This window comes from Polypterus senegalus, chromosome 12 (assembly GCF_016835505.1).
Source record: "Polypterus senegalus isolate Bchr_013 chromosome 12, ASM1683550v1, whole genome shotgun sequence".
NCBI lineage: Eukaryota > Metazoa > Chordata > Cladistia > Polypteriformes > Polypteridae > Polypterus > Polypterus senegalus.
Genome location: NC_053165.1, coordinates 65923184 through 65947186, shown reverse-complemented (window position 1 = coordinate 65947186; position 24003 = coordinate 65923184). Strand labels below are relative to the sequence as shown.

The 24003-nt window shown below is 38.4% G+C and overlaps 1 protein-coding gene across 6 annotated transcripts in view; it reads left to right on the top strand.

Moving 5' to 3' along the window:
- The window catches only part of ncor2 (nuclear receptor corepressor 2), a 313848-nt gene that overhangs the window by 140864 nt on the left and 148981 nt on the right, over window positions 1-24003 (top strand). For all 6 annotated transcript variants that reach the window (XM_039772027.1, XM_039772028.1, XM_039772023.1 and 3 more), the window contains exons 5-6: window positions 1349-1534; window positions 17000-17113. In XM_039772027.1, the coding sequence (XP_039627961.1) occupies window positions 1349-1534; window positions 17000-17113 (300 nt within the window). The remainder of the gene's footprint in view (window positions 1-1348; window positions 1535-16999; window positions 17114-24003) is intronic.

The following is a 24003-nucleotide window of genomic DNA, read 5'->3' as shown; positions in this document are numbered from 1 at the left end:
CACCAGAACATTTGGTTTGGATAATAAGAGAGCTGCTACCCTCTTATAACAGGCTGGTAAGTGGGAGTGAGCTGTAGCCAGTTTTGCCCAGCTGTGCCACGGGTTTACTTTTAAAGGCTTTATAATTTGGATTAAGCAGGTTAGTCCAGTTTGTTTTTTTCCATAAATGGAACATGTTGATAGACTTTTTTTCTTTCCAGTGTTCCCCAGGTTGAAGTCACCGGAACTGTAGGGTCAGCATGATTCATGACTAGAGTGTTGGTAACAGAGTAAATATTTTCTGTTGCTGAGTTAATTAACATTAACAGGATCTTCCTAGGAAGCAACATGGACGAAGTCAGTCAGTATTCAGTGTCTGGATTGCACATTTTCGTTTTTTACCATTACTTATTCATGTCTTTTCCACTCTGTCTGATCATATAAGATTAAACTTGTCCATCGTTAAAACATCATCTGAAATAGGAAGTTGAAGTTGGTTCTGTGCAGTATCTAAAATGGCACAGTACCCGAACTTGCTGTGATTCGCCTTGAAATGTGACAATTCATCCAACTTATTTAAGAGCCATTGCTTATTATTTCCACCTTGCTTTTATCCTTGCTCCTGATCATCCTCAAACAAGCTGCTCCTCTGATAAGCTGTAATAGAGGTTCTCGGCGTGGGTGATCGTAGTGCTACCAGTGGAGTGCAGGAGTGTATAACACACCCCACGTTACGTTTTTCAGAGTCTTTTACATTCTTAGATGATTCAGATGTAAGGTAGCCTTCAGGTCCTCTTCGCTAACCCTGTGCCTTCTCTCAAGTTCACAGCTTGTCCAAAAATGAGTTGAGACAGGCCGGTGCTTGGGTGAGTGATGACTGCCGTATAACATCAGTTTAAAAACCCTTTTAAAAACTTAAGAGTGACAAGGCAGAGACCAATTTGCGAATTGACCCAGTACAGGTGAGAGGACACTGTAGTGGACTAGTGCCCTGTGTAGAGTGGGCTCATCATCGAGTCCGATCATACCACTAGCGCAATGTGGTCCTTTTAAGTTTGTAGGAAATGGAGGCATGGATGGAAATCGTTTCAAGGATTCTGTATTTTTTCGTTGTTATTACTTACTGTGGTTTACCTTTATAATAATGTTGAATATTTGATCATAATCATTGTTAAAAGTGCCATTCGCCGATTTTTATGGTTTACAAGTCTTTACCAAATCTGATGTCCTTCAAAATGTCTGGGTGGTTTTGCTATATCTTGTTTTTGTTCCGTGTTTGAAGGCTTTTTACAGAACTGGATTCATCTTCTATGTTCTTTTAAATTGTCACATTTTCTGTTAGTAATGGTTTGTCTGTTTGTAATTTCAGGAACGTGTGTCTAGTAGTCTTGGCAAACTGGAACCGATCTCACCTGCAAGTCCAGCCCAACTTGAAGGGGAGCTAGATCTAGTGCCAGCTCGATTTTCCAAAGAGGAGTTAATCCAGAACATGGACAGAGTGGATCGGGAGATCACCATGGTCGAGCAGCAGATCACTAAGCTTAGGAAAAAGCAGGTGAGCTAGACCTATACTTGTGGGCAATGATGTAATTTCAATTCTGTTTGAGTTATTTTCCAGTGATTTCTATTAACACTTCTTCATCCCTGCTGAGATGTATGCAGCATTCTTCCTCAGACAGCTGTTGGTGATTTTTGCTCTGAATATAGTGAATTTGTAGAGACTAAATGGTAAATTTTACAGGCCAAGTGGAAATGTTTTCTATTTTGACCATGCTTTCTTTAAAAACACAAACTCTATAATGCACTTTTTTTTTTTTTTAATATATATATATATATATATATATATATATATATATATATATATAACTATAATTGGCTTTTGCACTAATGAATATTGCACATTGTACACAGGTCTAATTTACAAGTTCTAATGTTATATATCTTATATGTTATACTTTTTATATTTTATTGTACTACGAAGTTGAGAGAGTAACAGTATTTTGATTCTCCTGTATGTTCTACACATATAATGAATTGACAATAAAAGGCTATTTGATTTGGTTTGATTTGCATTCCTAGCTTTTACGTAACTGTATTGTGGATCATGATTGACCAGTGAAACATGACATTCTGATTGACTCACAGATTCTGACATAGTAAAATGTGTATATTTAATGGGCAAGGTAGAGCAATTAAGGCGCCTCTTCCTGAAGTGTTCTCCTGCTAAGCAGCCTTGTATCTATCAAAAGTCTATCAAAAGTGAATGTCGCACTTGATGGAACATGATCCATTGCTTTAACTTAGTCCTTAAGTAGAGCAGTAGACATGTAAGAGCGAGCACCACATCAGCTTTCCCTCACAGAGTCACAAGCAGGGATATGCTCAGCTATTTACACAGGTCTCTTCTTAAAACATGTTTGGTTTGCTCCACCTGTATACAAAGTTCTCATATCGATAGAGTGAATGTGTCTGGATATCAAAATCTCTTAAGGGAGGTGTATTGGTGTTAAGTTACCAATTTGATGAATTAATGAAGTATTTCTCTTGCTACAGACTAAGCCATTTAATCCATTAGGCAACTTAGGTGGCTGCCTGGGTTGCTGTCATCCGAAGGGCGCCATTTATAGAATCTTTGGGGTACAGAATCCCCCCCACCACATTATGAACACAGAGGGGTGCCATTTTGGTAACTCCGGTGGCACAAACTCTAGACACTAAGTGGAACAGGCTACAGCTAAGTGTCATTATCACACACACACACACACACTTGCAGTCTTGTTTGTCTCGCCTGAATAGCTGCCTGCTGTTAATTTCTTTTTATTTTTCACATTGAAATGAAATTCTTAATGGACTGAAGTGCAATCTGCTGCACACCTCTACAAACCCACATTGTGTTAGTATGAGAGTACAAAAGTACTGAAAATAGGTTAAAAAAATCTTCAAATAGATGCAGAGAGATTCCCAGCAGAGTAGGGGATTACAGGCAAGTTTATGACTGTGAAATTCTTTCCTTACTGACTCGCTCTTGGCTTTGAGCCACACCATCTTTAAAACAAAATAAAAAATAAAGAAAAATGTATTCCACACCAGCATTTCACTAAGAAGCCTTTTCATCCTGTCTAAGATGCAGATTCCACACTTGTTTTATCCCTTGGTTGTTTTTTAATGGTTGAATTTATAAATCAAAACACCTATTTGTAGTTCCTCGCCCTGTTGGTGCAGTGGTTTCTGCTAAATGAAGAGTTCATGCCAAAGAATAAGTTAAAATATGGTAGTAGAGAAAAAAAAAAACCCAAAAAAGCAGATTTTTTTTCCCCTTTTGTCTCTTTCTTCCTGTTTCAGTGGGTTGACGAGATATTTCTTTATGGTTTCTGTGTCTCACTGTCCTGATGAGTCACCACAAAACTGCTGAGTGTTCTGGTTTTCATTTCTGGTTTTAAATACAAATGAGGCAAAGCGTGAATCAAAGTTCTGTGCAAGCACTGTTAGATGTTAGTGATGGTTACATGCTGCCTATAGCGTTTAAAAAGTTGACTATTTCATGCGTTAAAATCAGACAAAACAGCCCACATTCAATTAAAGCACCGTTTGCCAGCATATAACCAGCTACCCACAGGATGCAAAATATTTAAAGGACCCTTTAATCAACTCAGAATTGCATGAAGACAGTGGCTTTTTTGGATTGAACCTTCTTTCACGGTGACGTTTAAACTTAGCTGTGAGGCATCTTTGTAGTAACCACATCCATCAAAAGTAATCACAGCCATGAGTATTTTTATAATCCTTATCTCCATGTACACTGCCTTCTAGTAGTTTGTTTCCAAAAATAAGATCAAACTATTTCTCTGAAATGGAGGGGAGTCTGTTGATGGAGTGTGTATGTTCAAATCCCTTCACTGCTTTGGATGGCAGAAGTCTCTGAGCCATCGGAAGAACTTCATGAAAGTCAATAAAGTCTATGGAAACCAGTCAAGACATCTCTGTTATACAGTAGATCCAGCCTCAGGCCTAACTACAGCGAGAATCACAAAAACTCTAAGCTTATTATCCTGCTTTCTGCAAATAGCAAAGTAAACAAGTATTCTCTTAAGTGCGGCTTCATGTTGAATGGAAAACCGGCAGATTTTTGGAGACTATTTTTAGATTTGCCTTTGTTTGTTTTTCCCATGAATGGCCTTTGTTTCTCACAGCTTCTAAAACAAGCTAGTCTCGTGTAAACTTTTTTTCTTTTCTGTACTCATCCTCTCTGGGGCCTGCATCCGTTTTTGTGGCTACTACTGTTTCTGTCCATATTATTTAATCATGTATGCGTGCGGAAAAAGTTGTTTTCATATTCGCTTACGGCTTCTTCATTAACAAGGTAGTGTGATGATGATCTCTGTTACATAAAGGTGTTTTGACATTCCTTAATTTGAAGATGGCAATTTGGTTCATCCTGCGGTGGGCTGGTGCCCTGCCCGGGGTTTGTTTCCTGCCTTGCGCCCTGAGTTGGCTGGGATTGGCTCCAGCAGACCGCCATGACCCTGTAGTTAGGATATAGCGGGTTGGATAATGGATGAATTTGGTCCATCGCAGCTCAAATACACATCTCCTCTCTGGCCAGGCTAAAAGCCAACAGTGCAGTCCCTGTTTCACTGATCTTTGACTTCTTACCCAGTAGTGAAAAGTAGCACGGTTCTTTTCTGACTCGCATGCTAAAAATGTAAACTGTAGGCATTAAAAAGAAATAACACAGTGTAGGTTTTTTGACTCCATTTTGTTTTACCTCTTTATATAGTTGGCATAAAGCCAATGAAAACCACAAAACTGTGTTTTGGTTCCTTCTCTCAATTTTCCTTAATCTTGCTTGAGTATTTTCAGGGCAAATGTCATTCCTTCAAAACCAGCAACAAAAATAACATAAGATACAGATGTGCTTGCTGTTAACTCACCTTCGCTTCTTCGTGTTCTGTTCATTCTCAAGTGATGTCCTCCACTCTCTTAGACAGTTTCTAAAACATTCCCAGGCCTCCCAATCCACTTAACAATTTGCAGTTATTATAATACTTCTATTTTGATAGAAATGAATAACAAACAGAGAGGCAACAAGAGCGGCTAATCAGCAACATTAATCACGGCACACTAGATTGGCAACGCAAGCCTCCATCATGAATTTAAAAGGTGAGACCGAGGTGGCATTTGTTACAGCATCGTCCACATCAGTCCACAGCTCTGGGGCCTGTAGCTAAAATCTCACGCAGCAGCTTGACATCTTAAAGGTGCTCTGGTTTGTTTGTAATGTTAAGTTCAAATCGGTAAGTAGGGCCTAGGCCAGTTAAAGCTTTCTATGTAAGAAGGAAGATTTTTGAAATGAGCCTTAAGCTTAATAGGGAGAAGTCATATTTTTCATCTTTTTATAGTGTAAAGTACTCCTTCATGTGGGTGCTTTGAAAAAAATCACAGTATGAAATGATGCAGCTGTTTTCGTATAAATCGCAGTCCCAAGTGTTGCAGCAGCACTAATCAGAGTGGCCTGCTGCTTTTTCAAATTATTTTGTTGTGCTTATTGTCATTATTTAATTCATTTAACTATTGAACGCCCGTAATCCCAGGATTTTTTTACATCCATCCATTTTCCAACCCGCTGAATCTGAACACAGGGTCACGGGGGTCTGCTGGAGCCAATCCCAGCCAAAACAGGGCACAAGGCAGGAACCAATCCTGGGCAGGGCATCAACAACAACAACAACATTTATTTCTATAGCACATTTAGCACATACAAACAGTAGCTCAAAGTGCTTTACATAATGAAGAAAAGAAAAATGAAAAACACAGTAAGAAAAATAAAATAAGTCAACATTAATTAACATAGAATAAGAGTAAGGTCCGATGGCCAGGGTGGACAGAAAAAACAAAAAAAAAATCTCCAGACGACTGGAGAAAAAATAAAACCTGTAGGGATTCCAGACCATGAGACCGTCCAGTCCCCTCTGGGCATTCTACCTAACATAAATGAAACAGTCCTCTTTGGATTTAGGGTTCTCACAGAAGGACTTGATGATGATGGTCACGTAGACTTCTGGCTTTTAATCCATCCATCAATGTTGGAGCATCATGATGCTTTGAGTAGACCACCACAAAGAAACCGGAAAAAGAAACAGAAGAGAGAGTAGGGGTCAGTACGGACACACAGGACACACACAAACACACCAAGAACATCCTAGGGCCAATGCACCTAACCTGCATGTCTTTGGACTGTGGGAAGAAACCCACGCAGACACAGGGAGAACATGCAAACTCCACCCAGGGAGGACCCGGGAAGTGAACCTGGGTCTCCTAACTGCGGGGCAGCAGTGCTACCACTGCGCCAATGTGCCGCGCATTTTTTTACATATACACATATATATTTATTTTTTAATAGTATCTATCTATCTATCTATCTATCTATCTAAAAATAAATATATATGTGTATATGTAAAAAAATCCTGGGACGAGACTTTTTCAGAGAGACACTTTCACGTCCTGCAAGACGAGACTTTATGCCAGGAGATTTAACCAGGCCTGAGGCCAGAAATAAAAAACAAAGAGCAGATGACAAAGAAGAACGTCATCAAGAATCCAACAACGTTGGCGTGATTCATAAGCAGAGCAGGTTAGAGATAATGAAAATCCTAAAATTCGAAAGTCTCAAAAAAATGATAGTAAAGATCGCATTAGCACAAACAAATGGGAATTATTATTCAATGAAATAACGGAAAAGAGAAAAGAGATTGAATATATTGCATAGTGGCTGGTGCCTAGTGCAGGCCCAGGATGGGGCGGGGGGAATATGTTGGTGAGCAAAGCGAGCCAACTATATACATAGTTTTCCATTCATTTAATGGAACTGAGTTTTCAAAGTTTGTTGGTAGCTACAGTTTTTAATTTTTAGAAAACCAGGCAAAAGCTGTCTCATTCTGGGATACAAGTTCTTAGTAGTTTGTTCAAGCATACCACCACCCTGATGCGTTCCAGGCCAGTTTAGAGTTGCTAGTGCTTAATTTGTCACACCCTAAAGTTCAGACCATGAATCACTGAAAAAGAAAGCGTGCATGAAATATTTGGGTTTGCCAAAGATAGGAGGGTTTGAATGAGGTGTGCATGGGATATAAAGCATACAGATGAACAAAAGCTTGTTTCGTGACAAACTGTAGGACTTGAATTGTACAACTAAGGTCTACTTTAAACATTTTTGTATTGAAGTCTGTCACTTCCTCCATTTTTAAGATTCTTTTTTTAGCTTTTAAGTTCATGAACATTTTCAATATGCAGTATGAAGAAATATTAGTATGTCATTAACTTTATTCAGTGTGTTATAGTGGAGTTTATATACTCTTGCACCTTAACATTAATACACACATGCAGATATGCAAACACAAATAGAGGTCTTTGCTTATGCCAGTTGCCTTTCACCCTGCACTATTCCACATAGGACCCCCTTCATATACAGTAAGTACCTATTAATCAGATGCCAAATGCCTGTTATGAAAAAACTTAGCAATGTCAGGAGTGAATGTTGTTCATAGCTGTTTTTGATTTAGCAGTTGTTGTTATATTTACTGTATAGGTTTCGTTATCTGACATCCACATGAAATGGTCATCAGTGTCTCTGACATCACTTCATGTGTTGTTGCTACCTATGGTCATTGTAACCTCTGTCCCCGTAGATGAGCCGTGTTTATGTTAAAATTTCATATAGGGATTCAGGACATGTGACATTGCACATATTTGATTGGCAGGCCGTCCTTATGATGGGTGACTGTACTCAAAGTCTTAGATCGTTCTATGAACCTGTATACTGCTTCCTGGTTGATTTGAGGAAAATTTGAAACTTAATATAAGCAGTCTACAGCTTTAAAAACTGAAGATTTACCACTTAGTGATATGCAGTTTGCTAATATAAATGAGAAAGAACATGTGTGGAGTTGTAGGCAGAGCAGATGTGGCTTCTGTGTTCTTCTGGCCAGGGCCTTTTCCATTCTAGGAAGGCAGGCAGAGATCATAATAATAATAATTCTTTGCATTCATATAACACTTTTCTCACTACTCAAAGCACTCAGCAATTGCAGGTTAAGGGCCTTGCTCAAGGGCCCAACAGAGCAGAGTCCCTTTTTAGCATTTATGGGATTCGAACCGACAACCTTCCGATTGCCAGTGCAGATCCCTAGCCTCACAGCCACCACTCCACCCTGGAATCATGTTAAGCTGATGTCACTTTACAAGACAGGAAAGGATGTCAAAGCTGATGAGTTTCAGTATGTTTGAAAAATTCCAATTTTTTAAGTATTGCAAGCTCGCCCATTTTTCTGACAGCCAGTAACGTGCTGCCTGTGTGGAGGGTTTCTAGGTATGGCAGATTCAGCTATATTCTTGGCCTTTTGTAATTTTTTTTCATTCTGTTGCAGTACATAAAACATGACACTGGACACACAAGCCTCTCTTCTGTTCTCACTTGTGTTGCTTATTCCTTGTCACTGCGTCATATGCATTGTTTTTCTGGGTGACCACTCGTGGCTTGGCGCTTCTCTTGCACACAGAGCCCATCCCTATGCCTTATAACAAGTTGTCACAGGAGTGTGCCATAACTGCCTCTGATTATGTAGATGTGACATGGTGACTGTAGTGACTGTGTTACAGTCCAACTCACCAAACTCATATGTTTGACAAGCATAAGTCATATTTAAAAATAACAGATATTTCTAATGAAAATGGGTAATTGAATGAATCCTTTCATCAGTTCTTCATTTAATTGATACTGACTTAGTGATGGAGCATTAGAGACTACTGATACTGTGCATTTCAGTGTTTTAATATTTTTGCTTCTCACCATTCCACTTTCTTAACTTGGAGCATATGTCAAAATTTAAATAAAGTCTTCGCCAGTACTGTGCACAGCTATCACAGAATTCTCTGAAGAACACATTGTGCATGTCTCTTTCAGCATGAAAAACAGAGTGGTGTTTGCCACCCAAGTGAGGAGACAGGGCACATTCAGCTCACCAATGCAACACATTGCGCTGATTACCTCATACAGGGCCCTGTGCACTTCAGAGACACAGTGTGCAGTGCATTCTAGGAGAGTGCTTTGCTTTGTCAGAACTTCTAATTGCTCCCCAAAGTGTCCTAACTGTACTCCACCCAGGCTCCCTGAAGTGATATGAATTACATGGCAGATGTTTGTGCACGGTGCAGATTTTATACAGCTGTGTTAGATTTTCTGAAGCTCTAAAAGATCGCTAAAAGCCTTGCTTCACTCTCTGTATCCTGACAATGAGTAAAAACTCTTTTTGTTCCTATTCATCAAGAGAATCATAGTAAAAGAAAATGTTGCCTCTTTTATCTCCTTATTTTTTCTCCAGTCATTCATATTAATGAGTTTTCCTTAGTCTGCTTTTAATATTACATTTTTATGGAGCATGTGTGCTTAGCCTGCAAGTTTTAAATGAAAATGCTTGCGGAAGTCTCAGTTGGGGTGGCAATCTATCATAAAGCATCCTCACCCACAGCTGCCGTTTCCCTAACACATCTTGTCGATCTGGGGGATCAGAACATACATGAATGCATAATGTCGAGTAAACTGGGACGCAGCATTACATTTATATCCAGACTGTATTACAGAGGTAGGAGACCATCGGATATAATGAAACTGGGTCCACCCAGCTGAGCATATGAAACTGAAGGTAGAAGGTGTTACGGCCTCAGTGGTGAATAAAGGAAGAAACAAAACAAGAAATGAATGTCGGGATCCTGAAGGATGTCGTGTTTGATTGTACCATCCAAAGGATGGAAAAAGAAGACGGATCAGCAATACACCAAAACAAATCACTTCTGACTTCCTCTGAAGTAGGCCTGTTAGTGAGTGCTGACTTCCGGTGGAGTCTTTGGTTAAATATGGTTGAGACCAGAAGGGGCAGGACTTGGCAGGCAGGGACAAGAAGTGACCTTAGTGGTCCTCTGGCAGTTTCTCTTTCTCTAGTGAAAGAGACACAACAGAAGTTAGCAGCAATGTTGTTCTTTTCCATCTCTGTTTTCTTTTACCATAAGTCTGTAAAACATTCCCAAAGCTTACATGTATGACAGTGGTTTGAAGGAACCGGCAGTGTCACCAACATTTAAACCACAATAGAATCTTAAACAAGATTAAATGATTTCCTTACTGCCTTTTTTGAAACAAGTATCCTGAAGTCTTTTTGGTATTGATTTTCTTCAGTCTTGGACAAGTTTTCCCCTGGCTCACTAATTTGTTCCAAACATAACAGAAGCACATCTGTTGTAATATGTGCTTTTCAGAGGTGAATAGTTTCCACAGCCTTCTGTGTACTGTCAGACTGGTAGAGGCAGGAAGCAGACCTGGGTGCATAGGCACCAACAAAACACCATGGCCACTGTATTGCACTGTCTGGCTTCCCGCGCTTTGTCCAGAGCCTTGACTGGTTTCCTGGAGATAACTGAATGCTTGTGCCAAGAAAGCAAACTTGTTCAAAAAGCAGAAAACCGAACAAAGGAAAAGAAAACACTCAGTTTCTCTATTCTTAAAACCTTTGCTGTTGTTTCTGCCATACTTCTCCTTAATCACAGGGAATCTGTTATTGCCCAGTTTGATCCTCATGCTTCAAATCAAGCGTTTAGTTGAGGCAGCGATGTCAGGAGAGTGTCATTTAGCAAATTGCTTCCACAGGTGTTAACACCTCATTTTTAAAAAAGGAGCTTGCTTCCACATGTTTTTCAGTGTCTCTTTAAATTCATTGGGTTTTGATGTATTAATCAGCTGTCTTTCTGGGTACCTCACAGCTTATTTTAGTCTTTACAGAAAGATAACAATCAGGGTGAGGTGATATGACCAATGGCTCTCTGTGTTTTGGGAGCTTATGGCAAGTCATGAATCAAACCATCTGTAGTTGGAGCTTGGTACCCAGTCAATATGGAATGTTGTTAGCTATGATTTGTAATTGGAATGAATCTACTTAAGGGAATGGAGCCAAAATAACCCACAAAGCACACAAGGTTTTTTTTTTCTTTTCTTTTCCCAGGGTGCTTTAAGTTTATCATGTTTTAGTGAACCATAATGGAGTGTACACTATTTTTTTCACAAACAGAACACCAATTGCTTCATCATCCTCATCCTAAAGTTGTCAGGTGAGCTGAGCAGATCTTGCTGAAACATTAACACCAGTCCCCGGTAGCTTGGCAGGCTCTTACTTTAAGTTTGACAGCTTGTTTTTCTTTCATGCCATCTGTCCAGTTCTTCACATTTTATGAGATATGACAAAAAAAAATATGCCTTCAGGCACATGGCTGTTTTTTTCTTACAGTTTTTATTTTTTCCCCCTAAGTATTTTAGAAAAAAGTTATTTTTTTATTTGCTTTAGTCTCTCAAGTTGATCTTAAATTTAGCTGTCTCAATGACACTTCTTTCAATCCCGACAGACCTGGCTCTCATACCTGTAATTTTTATTTTTTCTGCCTCTCTCCCACCACGCTTTACTCAAGCGAGTTACTTACCCTGCCTGATCTCACATTGCACTAACACTAAAGCAGTTGTCTTGTACCTGTGAAGTACCTTGAAAGGTTGTTTGGTAAAGAAAGATGACTTGAAAAAAGATTCTGAGTCCAGCTTATGGCCATGGTGGTGGTGTAGTCGTATAAAGCACAAGGTGCAGTCCACATCTCTTATGATCTTGAACTAGACTTCAGCCTTTTTGGGCTTCCCTTATAGAAATAAAGAAACGACTATACGTTTCTTTATTATTAATGGCTTTGTAATGCTTTCTGCCATGTAATTTCCTGTAAACCAGCACAAGTTTAGTCTCCACCAACTTCAATTCCTATAAATAGTGTGGTTTGCTTATTGACTGAGCTGTTGTGCTGTTAAGTATGGGTTTATGGGTTGAGTCGCTGTGAGCTTTGTCAAGTCACTTAATCTGCTTTGGCTCTATATTTGTTTTAAAGTGGGTGGGACACACTATAATGTATTCCAGTCCAGACATTTGCATTGTGCTACTTGCCCGTGACCAGTAAACAAACCCATGATGCAGACTTGGTTACAGAGGTGCACAGAAGCCGCTCTCCAACGTTTTAAGTGAGAGAGAATTTCTCATCATCTTGGTTAACAATACATTCTTTGTGGCTTTTACCATTGGCCCTGGCTATAAGAGAAAAAAAAAAGCAACCCTTGGATTTTACTTCTGTGCCATGAGGGATTCTGTCTTGCTCCAAGACTTAAGGAGCCGCCCCTGGCCATCTCTGTAATCTAGGCATTTCAGGTTCACAGCTGGCCACTGGCAGTTACCACGGTATAAATATCTAGATTTGGAATTAATTGTGGCGTGTCCCACCCACTCCATGACAAAACACTTGACGTAGTCAGCGGGATTTGCGTTGTGGCTGGGTGGGCTGTGGGTGCTGCACGTTTTTGGGGTAGGTGTTGTTGAATGAGAGTTCAGCTGACTTCACGAAGAAACTTAGAAGCTATTCCTGTGCATGGAAGTGTAGGAGTTCCTCCTATTTCTTAAAGCTTTAAGGAGTAGCTGCTGATCATCTTTTTAATCTGAACATCATGGGTTTGTTTCTAGTTATAGCCATCTGTCAGAATGCAAATATCTGGACTAGAACAGATCATGGTGTGTTTTGCCCACTCTACAGCAACAAAGCTCCAATTGTAGAAAAACTTCAGCAGGTGTACTGTACCATACCTTTCCAGAGTAATGAAGTATTGTTCCCTAGAGAAAGGCAGTACGTAACATTTGGTATTTTATGTGAACAGTGCAAACAAGTGGCTTAAATGTTGCATTTTAAATAAAATGGCAATTCCGTCTGTACGGTATCTCCGCATTAAGGTAGGAGCCAGAGTCTATACTGGCAACATTGGGCACAAGGCAGAAAGTGCCTTTTTATAGACCATCCAAACCATCACAAAGGCTCTGTCACAAACACTCACATTTATGTAGGGCCTATTGGGAATTGCAACGAGAGGAGGGACAGTCACTTGAGCTGACAAATGTTCTACACAGGCATCCAGAAGGTTGCTGGTTCGAAACCCAGTTAATGCCAAAAGAGATTCTTCTCTGCTGGGCCCTTGTGCAATGCCCTTATACTGCAATTGCTCCAGTGTCGCTGTACAATGGCTAACCCTCCACTCTGACCCCAAGGGGTATACTAAAACTAACAAATTCCTAATACAAGAAATTGTATATGGTAAAATAAAGAACAAGAAAAAAAGGGCCAAGATTTTTGCTTACCATACTTTGTGCCAAGTGTGGACCCACATTTGTATCTCAGAAGCCCAGCGCCGAGAAGACACTAGCTACCAGAGGTCACTACATGAGAACATTTAGATAACATAAAGACTGCACAAAGAAAACTATCAGATTATTGTTTGTCAGCAAAGGGCTTGTGATGCTTTAGAAATGTAAAAGTTGTTACGCATTCATCTAATTTAACATTTGATCAGCATCACAGTCATCAAGTTTGACACCCCTCAGATTAGAAGTTGTGTAATGTGCCACCAGCTTTATTCTTTTCTCTTCCCCCTATTTTTGTTGCGTCCTTGTGTATTTTATTGATACACCCACTATTTTTTCTAAAGCTTTTGAACTGTTGGAATTTCCTTATGCAGAGAGAGCTGCCAACAAAAGTTTCCCCTTTTTACCATATAAATTACTGGTAAGCAGTACACTGGTACTGTGATGACCACCTAAAGTGCCTCTGGAGAAGTGCATTCTAGGCTTGTATAACTCTAAATATATTGTGATTATAAAATGCAGATGATGCAGACCTATAGAGCTTAGCTGATATTTTCAGATTGTTAATTAACAATCCTCTTTTTGATAAATAATTTTTTAGGGAAAATTTCAAAATATTTGTAGCACCATAGCAAAATGTGCAAGACAACTTATGCCTTTTAATTTGGTAGCCAGTCCGTGAAATGTATTTGGCACTGGTGTGGCTGAAGTCAGTGAATCTTTTATCGTTGAGGGTAGCGAGCAGCCCCCAGTTAAACAGTTGTGTTTGATCATGTTTTTTTTTTGCATTGCACTCCTTAAATAGAGAACTTTTAAAATGAGTTTGTATTATTTCAGATGACACAAGGATCTCTCATAGTTAGTGTTCATTTTTTATATTAGTAGCTGTTTGGAAAATTTAAACTGTGTAATTATTAATTGTAAGTGTATTCAATTCTACTGAAGGGAGGTATCTTGCACCATACTGCAGCTGAAGCAAGTTCTGTTGCCGGCACTTGCTAGCCTGCCTTTGAACAACATCTCATTTAATGCTGATCTCAGTAAGGTAGCTGGCAGTAAACCCATAAAAACAATTATTACAGGCAAGTGCTTCTTTTTTGTGTAGTTTTTAGATTTTGCATGTGCTGTAGAGTTAAAAACTCTTAAAAAATATATATATATATGTATATACTGTATATATACACTGTATATTTAAATACGGTGGTTTTGGGAACAGAGCAGACTTAATCTAAATATGGTTCAAAGACCAGTTATTGAAGCCTTTGGAGGTAAGTTATGCAATATGTTTGGAGGCTTTAGTTAATTCAGTGGTAGAAAGCTTGAGCCATGTCTATGAGCCCCACACTTGCCAACCCCTACTACTTTTATTCCTTTCAGGGCAGTCACACTGGCCTACATCTTCAGTACTCGCTCCTTCCCAGTTCAGTAGCCTGGATATTGTTGAGTTTAGCAAGAGCATGACAGTAAATGTGGATAAGTGTACATCATAATAAGAATAGGAGTTCACTGAGTAAGCATCAACATATTTAACTGTATTTTTAGCAGATGAAAACCACCCAAATTATGCTTCCAGACTCCACACAGGTTTTCAAAAACTTTCATGGAATAGAGGAGTAGGAATGTAAAAGAAACAGTTGAAAACTGTTAAAAGTACAGTTCAGACTGCAAATCCTTCTGCGCTTCTGCAAGGATCTTTCGTACATGGGATGTTCTGTAGGTTAACGTCCACTGATGACCTTGCTTCTGATGTTGCCTTTTGGTTTGTGGCTATCCCCATGCAGCTGATTGTAGAATGAAAAAAGAAAGCAAATTGAATTTTTGCAATTAAGACAAATAATATAAATGCATTTTTACTAAAAGGAGAAAATTGTTGAGATGTGCTTTAGAGAGGCTCAAGTTTCTTGTAGGGATTATGCCCCACCGAGAGTATACCATATCAGAGACTTTTTGTGTTGCTCACAAAAATTTGTCTGTGGTGCCTTTTTAGTGGTCCTGGACATGTATATTTCAAGTCAAAGTGTGTCAGAGATAAATAAACAAGTCAGTTTAGGTAAGTTGGAGGGTAGTTCAAAAACAAGGAAAGTGTATCAGATACAGAGTCCTTCATCTCTTTTGTCTCTTATCATTATACTGTATGTGACTTGTGATTTGATAGACGGATGGATGGACAGACAGATATATATACACACAGTAGATATAGATATATATATATACACAGTAGATATAGATATATATATATACTGTGTATATATATATATATACAGTATATATAGATATAGTAGATATATATATATATATATATATATATATATATATATATATATATATACACACACATAGATACAGATATAGATAGATAGATTGATTGGTTATACATTATCTGTCCCCGAGGGGAAATTAAAATTTTATAGATATGCTTTGAAAAGTAAAGTTGGAGAATAACTAATTGAGTTCACCTCAAATGGTTTTATAGTAATTGTACAACATTTTGCAATGGCCTCTAACCATTAAAGAAGAAAACATCTCTAGAAAGCAAAATTTTGGCTTCTCAGTTTTTTCACATTCCACTAGGTATGTGTTTTGTGACCTGAGGTCAAGAGACAATGCGACTGTTTCTCTTAAAAAAAAAAGGAGGTAACATGGAGTAATGCAAACATTCAGAAATGCATTTGAAAACCAGGTGTGTTACGAAATGATGCTAATACAGTCAGTGAAAGTACATTGCAGTGTCAATGGACAAGATGAAGGGCTGGATTATCCAGATTCCATGCTGCTTCTGCATCTTTTCCATGTTTTATCAATTTAGATCTTTTCCCTATTTTATCAATTTAGCTTCAACCACCCAGTCATCCAACAAAGTTATGAGGTCTGCTTAACAAAGTTGTTTTAAGGGCGATCTAAATTCTTAGAAAAAGTAACCTTGTATGTTAGAATCTTTATTGTTTTTTACAGGATAAATTGTAGTTTTTGTTGACTGAATGTGGAGACCCTTGGGTTTTCTCCATGAAACTTATGAATTGTTGACCTGGCAAGCTCTGTATGGCATAGCAGTTCAACCAGTTGCTCTGTCCTCATATCTTAACTTCAGGTGATATTCCTGTCTGAAGCTTCTTTCTTTCTTTCTTTCTTTCTTTCTTTCTTTCTTTCTTTCTTTTCTTTCTTTCTTTCTTTCTTTCTTTCTTTCTTTCAGTTGCCATTTCATGGAGAGTTATATGTTAGGCTGAATTTGTCCCTGACTTGGCTTGATTTCCTGAGTGTTTCTTAAATATTCCTGGAACCGCTTATGAAACTTTGTGTCTCACTTCCTACCTAATCTGTATGTGGAAGTTGTGCAGGCCTTGGCGCACATTCAACAAAGTTGCGGTCATTAATGGGTTTTAGCCTGTGCCATCATACAGCCACAAAACCCATGTCAAAGCAGGTCTTATTTTTCAATTGTACTCTGCTTATTTCTGTCAATTCCTTCAGGGGCTTGTTTTCTTGAGCAAACACATTTGAAAGCGTCACGAAGAGCAATTAGAACTGTAACATGAGTTTTTCCATTTAATTAATTAAACAAATACACCTCACTTCATTTTGATAAAATCAGGGCATTTTTTTGGGATACTTTTCAAAAAATGGTAGTGTTTTAAAATAGCATGGTGACACATTTCAGGATACATTCATTTGTGAATGTATATTTCAGGTATTTTTTTTGTTTCCTCTTTTTTTTTTTTTCTTCAACCCCAAATGTAATTTTGTTTTTCTTGTATTATTAATAGCAACAACTGGAAGAGGAAGCTGCTAAACCACCAGAACCTGAGAAGCCTGTTTCTCCTCCTCCAAGTGAGGCCAAGCATCGCAGCCTGGTGCAGATCATATATGATGAGAACAGGGTAAGGAAGATATTTAAGAGAAAAGTGAACTCATGATTTTAGTAGCAATTTGTTCCTTTGAGGAATTGATACTCGTGAAAAATTCAGTGGCAGACTTTGCTGTGTGACAATTAAAAATCTATTTTTTGTATATTTCTTTATTTTTGGAAAATGATTATTTCTTACTGAAAGATAGAGGGGGTTTGATTAGTTTACTTCTTCTCCCCCTTATTCTTGGGACTAGTCCTACATTAGGTGCTCCACCACCAAATGCTACCTTTGGATGTTCTTCATTCAGCAGTTTTTCAAAGTATTTTGATCCTATCACATAAGACCCCACCTTTCTCATCTTTCATCTGCTTTTCTGACCAACATCCTTTCCATTGATACATGGTATTATGTTGAAGTCTCTTTTGAAAATTTTGAAGAAATGTGTCCTTTGTAAGTCGACTTACTCATCGGAGACTGATAAATCCCTGTGTCCCTCATCTGTATAGTAGGGTCCAGAAAATGGATGGAGGTATCAGTGACCTTTACAGTACATTTGTGGCCAGTTTCCCCGATCACTTGTTTGTCTTTATAAGACTTGTTTAGCTGACAACTGAGAACAGCACACTTGTTTGACACAACTTGGACGGACAAGGACAATTTACTTTTGTTTAAGTATTTTCCTATTAAATTATGCTTTGAGGTGTTTGAGGACGCATCACGGACTTTTTGAAGATTAATGATTAATTAACCTAAATTAAAAACTGTAATGTTTAGAATGTATTCTTGGCTAACAAAATATACTGTGTGGTTTCAAAAGCATATTATCTTTTGTATTAATCCTTGAATGCTGGCTAAAAATGAATAATTCCTATTTTTTAATTGGGTTTGGGCAACAATGACTCTTAGATAAAAAGAATGTTGGACTGAATAGAGCTGTTCAGTGAAGATAAGTGTATTGTTTATTAGCAGTACCCAGTAATACCTTGTCTGTGCCCCCGGACAGAATAAGCAATAACATTACAATTTAATTTAGCAATTAGAACACCTAAAATTGATCCAAGTAATACTTGTGCAACTTAAAGGAGAAAATTAAGGCCAAAACATGTCATTAAAATGCTGCTGATGCTGTAAGGACTCCATTAATGCCTCTGCCAAATTACAGGTCTGCTTCTTTACAGTGTACAGTACATGGAATCAGTTTATTTGGGGACATCGATGCCAATGCTATCAACATGGGTACAGCACCGAAACCATCCCGGCATAACATAGCACCCACCCATACAAGGAATGTCTGCTTTAATGAAATTGAAAATACATTTTTTCTTTTAATTAAAAAGAAACCACAGAAGCAACATAATTACGACTATCAAAACCAGTTCTGTGGTGTGTATTATTAATGATATCAGATGCAGATTGTTTCTAGACATGGGGATTTTAATGATGAAATGAATCAGATTCAAATTATTACTAATTATTAATTATTAAAAACTGATGTTTGGAGTAGGTTATTCAAGACTTACTTGTTAAAACTTTATCAGTAACATCAATCACAGTAGAGTTTAGTACGGCCTTCATCTTACTCCCTCCATCATTGTTTCCTGATTTCATTCTTACTATATAATGTAGTCATGCACTAGAACAAAAAAACAGAAATATTTGTATGTGCCTTCGGCCATTTACTGATTTTTTTTTCCCTTTGTGGTTGGATTGGTGGCAACTTGTGGGCAAAGTACATTTTACGTTATGTCTCTCTAGTACTTTGTCATGTGATACTCCTTTGGATTTTGTTGTCTTTCTGATAAAGATGATATACTTGGATGGTTAATTTAACATGCGTTTGTCTCACTGTCCTCATGTTGCCTTCAAATACACAAACAAGGTAAGGAGACGCAAATTCCGTGTCATTGAGTCCAGGACATATCCTGGCAACAAGGTGGGTTTATTTGACGTCTCCCTTGTAGACATCATTATTTTTTCACCCTCCCTTTGGGACTGTTCAATGTTTCTTAGTGATCGAGGTCATGATTTATTGCTTTCCTTCCAGTTCAGCCTTCTTAACGTATTTCTGTATCGCAAGAGTTTTTTTCCATTCAATTTTGGGCTTACAAAAAACTACCACAGTTTAACTTTTGTTCTTGCTGCCCCCGAATCATAAATGAGCTGTTTAGTGAATTTCTTGTAGGCTGATCAGTCATACAGTCACAGTGACATCCTATGGGCCTCTGATGGAGACAAGACAAGGACAACAACCCAGCTTTACTTGGCAAGCTGTGCCATGCAGCTGGCTTCAAATATACACGGAGAATAACCATTTACAAGTTTTTCTAATTCTTAACATGAGGAAAATTTTTAACTTAAGCCTATAGTTTCTAATTTTAATTTATTAAAATAAATTCTTATTATTTTAATTATTTATTACAATGAATTAATTTATTTTTTATTGACTTGTTTTTAGGTAATATTGTTATTTGATTCCAATAGTTTTCTTTTCTTGTGCTTTTCTAAATAAAGATTACACGTAATGATTATGATTCCTTCTTTGTGATTAATGATGGTGGGGTAAGTTACTTTTCAAATGACCCGAATCAGGAGAGAGAAGCACCAGAGCTGGACTATTGTTATTCTAAATAATAAGAGATAGCATTTATTATTTTAATCATTACTAATTCAATCTTTTAGTAGTCATTGTGACTAGGTGAACACACTATGTGAAGCCAGAAAGAATGGTGGAGTACTAGCCAGGCTACCCCATTGAAATGGCTCTGCAAAATACCAATAAGAATAGTGCTCTTGGCAAAGCAAAATTAGCTTTCACCAACCAGGTCATTTTTCAAAAGAAGGTTCTAACAGCTCTGTCCTCATTGAAGGCACGGTCAACATGTGACACCACCTTCCTGAGGCTGCCCGTTTTTATGGCATCCAAGGTGAAAGGGGCAGAGCAAGTGATGTGGGCAGGGCTAGGTGTCTTCTCAGAACTGTGGGTGAAAGAGAAGATAGGGCTAGGGACAGCACCCCCTCTTCTTCTGGAGTGGTTATGCTTACCTCAGCAAGACCAGGAAGGGCATCCCCGGGTGGGCATTTGTGTCAACATTAAAGTATAGATCATGTGAGCTTACCTCCAAATACACAACTTCCTTAAACCCACCCAGTCCAGTTCATGCGCCCCTTTCCATTATAAAAATGAATGACACTGTTGTATGCGGACACACCTGAAAGGGCACATTAGTGGTGTGTATCCTAAAATCTAGTTTAGCCCGTAACAGCGACATTTTAAGTGAAAATATTTTTGGAGTTGCATATTGGAAAATGTATCATTAAAATGACTCATTTTACATGCATCTGTATTAAAGTGAATTATTAAGCAGACTTTCATTACAAACTAGTTACTGCTCTTTAGCAAAAGTATGAATGTTTTTTTAACAAAAATGTGCATTGCTGTAATCTTTATTTTTTTTCATTCTTAGACTTGCTGAATTACTGCAATTTTAATAATGTCTTCCTGTTTGGGATCAAAGTAACCACTTCCATCTTTGATGACTTTTCTCATACCTTATTGTACCTGATGCGTTAAGCATTCTTTACATCTGAGGGGAAAGTAAAAAATTCCAGTTTTTATTTTTTTTGATAAAATGCATTTTCCATTATAATTAAACTCCTAATAATCTTAAGAGCTTAAAATCATTCTGTACTAAGAGACCCCAGCAGTAGGGTGACATTTTTGGCCTTTGAGTGTTAGATAAATGGGTGAAAAGACATGTGATGTATAGACACCCAAAAAAAAAGGTTCTTTGTCACAGCTTAAGTGTTATCAGCATTGGACAAAGAGGTTGTTTCTGGGCCTTCTCCTCTGATGGGGAAAAACAAAATCAGATTCCAAATTCAGTAGGTTTCTAAGCCTTTGCCATGTGTAAGAGCTACATCTGAGAATATTTAGGAAAGCATCTGAAGCTAAGGTTAGGCTATACATTATATGTTTTGTGGCACTTTGTGAAATCAGGCAAAAGCAGAACGCCTACTGTATCTCCAGTCATTTCAACTGGAGAATGCAAGGTGTCACATCAAGTGACTATAAATAGTGTGACATATCCTGCACATTTTGTGCTTTAACAATGGTAACAATAATTTGTTAGCTGGCATTCATGAAGGACATACAGACAATCCCCTACATAAATCAATGCCTTTGCTCCCTAATCACTAGCTACAGTTTTCACTATGGACATGAACTGCTGACTTAGACCTTTCTCAGTTTTTGTGTGTGTACCCTCAATAACCAGGTAACTTGCCTCAACATCTTCTTTTAGTTTTCTCACTGTAATTGTCTTATAAGGTGTCACTTAGTTAGACTTGTGTAGAGTTTGAGCTTCTATTCTCATAGTTTAGTTTCCACTGTAGTTATGTGGCCTCATAAGTCACTCTTCACAGTTAAAGCACTTGCTACTCTCTTGCAGTGCTTTAAATAAGCACACTTCGCTCATGTATATATTTTAAATGATCTAAAACAGTGTTTGCTAACTTTACTTGTTTTGTGACCCACTTTTTCCCCCCCATGTAAATGTCTTCATGACCCATCTGTGGTGTCCCCATGGACTAGTTGTGCATGATTGTCAAGGAGCGTGGGGAGCAGATCTTCCTTGGTGAACTGAGCGTGATCATTATAGGGGGTTTGGGCCCAAACCCCTTTGGTGAACTGAACGCGATCATCACAGCAGGGTTGGAATGAGTTGAGTGCCAACCCACTTGGTGACTCTCTGTTATTAAAAATAATATCAACTTGCAACCCACCAACGGCAGCCCGTGACACAGATCAAGAATGCAAGCTTGACATCTCTCCGAACACATTTTGCTCTTTCCTGCCTCTTGATAAATTCCGTCTTAGAAGAAACTCTGTACCCACATAGAACTCTCCATGTTTATCACTTTTAGAATGTGGAGCACTTTCAGTGATAATCTGTTAAAGTGTTTTGTATTTATACATCCTGTTTAATACGCTATAATCTTTAAATAAAGATTAGGTTGCAGCTGCAGGTAAAGAGACTGGATGGGAATATGCATTAAATGTTGAAATAAAATAACAAATCGTCCTTTAAATCTGCCACTGGTTATAAAGCAAGTGGTAAACGCAACAGGACTAGTATAGTGATGTATTCATAAGGAAGTCCTTCTTCAAACATTTCAGCCTGTATTATGGCAGAGTAGGTGGAAATCCTTTAATCAGATGAGCTATGTTGTGCATCTGCGACTGGTTCACATCAGTTAGGGATACTGCCGGCTGATTGGATGTGTGATGCGTGTCCAAGGGCAGCCTTGTGTCTCGCCTATGTGATATGGAGGACAGCCTCTGGATGTGTGCCCATTTGTGCTTGTTTTGATGCATGCTGTGCCAGATTGCTGTAATGTTAACGAGCTGTTCACATCCCATTTATTTGTGGCTGTGTAGTGTGTGGCTTTGTAAAATATCTTAGATCCAGAATTTTTGCATTTTCTTCCTCTTTACTGACAATATGAGTACTTTTCCATGCAGGCCAGTGATTATATGCTGGTGAAGGCCTACATTCAGGTCTACAGTTGATTTAGCTAAGCAGCCCACGTTTATCTGGTGATTGTCAGTTGCTTTCTATCCTTCAGATAGTTCAAGGGAATTGACAAGACAGCTTGGAAGAGCAATTGAATCCTCTTGTTCTTTGATTGTTAGAGCGAGAGCTGGTACTTTCTGTATATTTTAAACATTTAATCACAGGAGTACAACTAATATATATTTCCTTTATGTTAATGATCTACCAAGCTGACTTGGTCCATCAGAGAGCACATTCTTGCACTCATTCTTTAAAGTAAACAGTCAGCCTAAAGACAACCTCTTTCAGCTAGGTGCACATCTTTATCAATTAAAAATGTGTGTTTTTTTAAATCATCTCTCCCTACCACCAGCTGGTTTTGTAATCATTATTTAAAGTTATCTTGCATTTTTGGTGGTTTAAGTTATATGTTATTCTCATATCTTACACATTCTTTTCCATCTTTTTTTTGGATACCCGATTGTGTGAGTGTCTGCAGTTAACAAATCGTTAAAATGGAACGGTGGCACCTTCTTCACATGTAGCATTATTAGGAATAGCTTAGAAATTGATTACTACCCCAAAAATATCAAGTCTAAGGCAGCTTTGTCCTCAGCGTGAGCAGAGACTGACACGGTTTTAGAACATTAGAACGATTGTGATGAGAACATGCCATTTATTTAGCCCAACAGGCTTGTCCATCCTATTTTTTTTTTTTGTTCTTTATTTCGCCTGATACAATTTCTCGTATTAGAAATTTGTTAGTTTTCGCTTACCCCTTGGGGGTCAGAGCGCAGGGTCAGCTATTATACAGCGCCTCTGGAGCAATTACAGGTTAAGGGTCTTGCTCAAGGGCCCAGCAGAGTAGGATCTCTTTTTGCCAGTGACAGGGATTTTAACTAGCAACCTTCTGGATACCAGCACAGATCCTTAGCCTCAGATTGTCCAAAATAACATCAAGTTGACAACTGAAGGTCCCTAAAGTCCTGCTCTCCACCGTACTATACTTGGTCTGTGGTTCTTTGTTTGAAGAAAGACCTTCAGACGTTTATATAAATTGCCGTTAGGTTTCCAGTCCTATCCCTGTGTTTCCTGTCAATTACCAGTCGTGACTAAAGTCAGCCATCTACAAGCTGTGCGTTGCCAAAACAGACTTATCTAAATGATTAACTTGTTTTACGATGAGGCCCAGTCTGAACAAACCGATTCCTACTGATTCACTTGAACACTCTGAACAAACGAGTGACTCCGTTGTTAAATTGTGTCCACTTTATATGCCAGTAGTGGTGAAGTTATGGTATGGGGGGCTTGAAGTTGAAGTTCCACTGTGTCATATAAATGGAGCACTGTTCCATTGTTGCTGCTCAG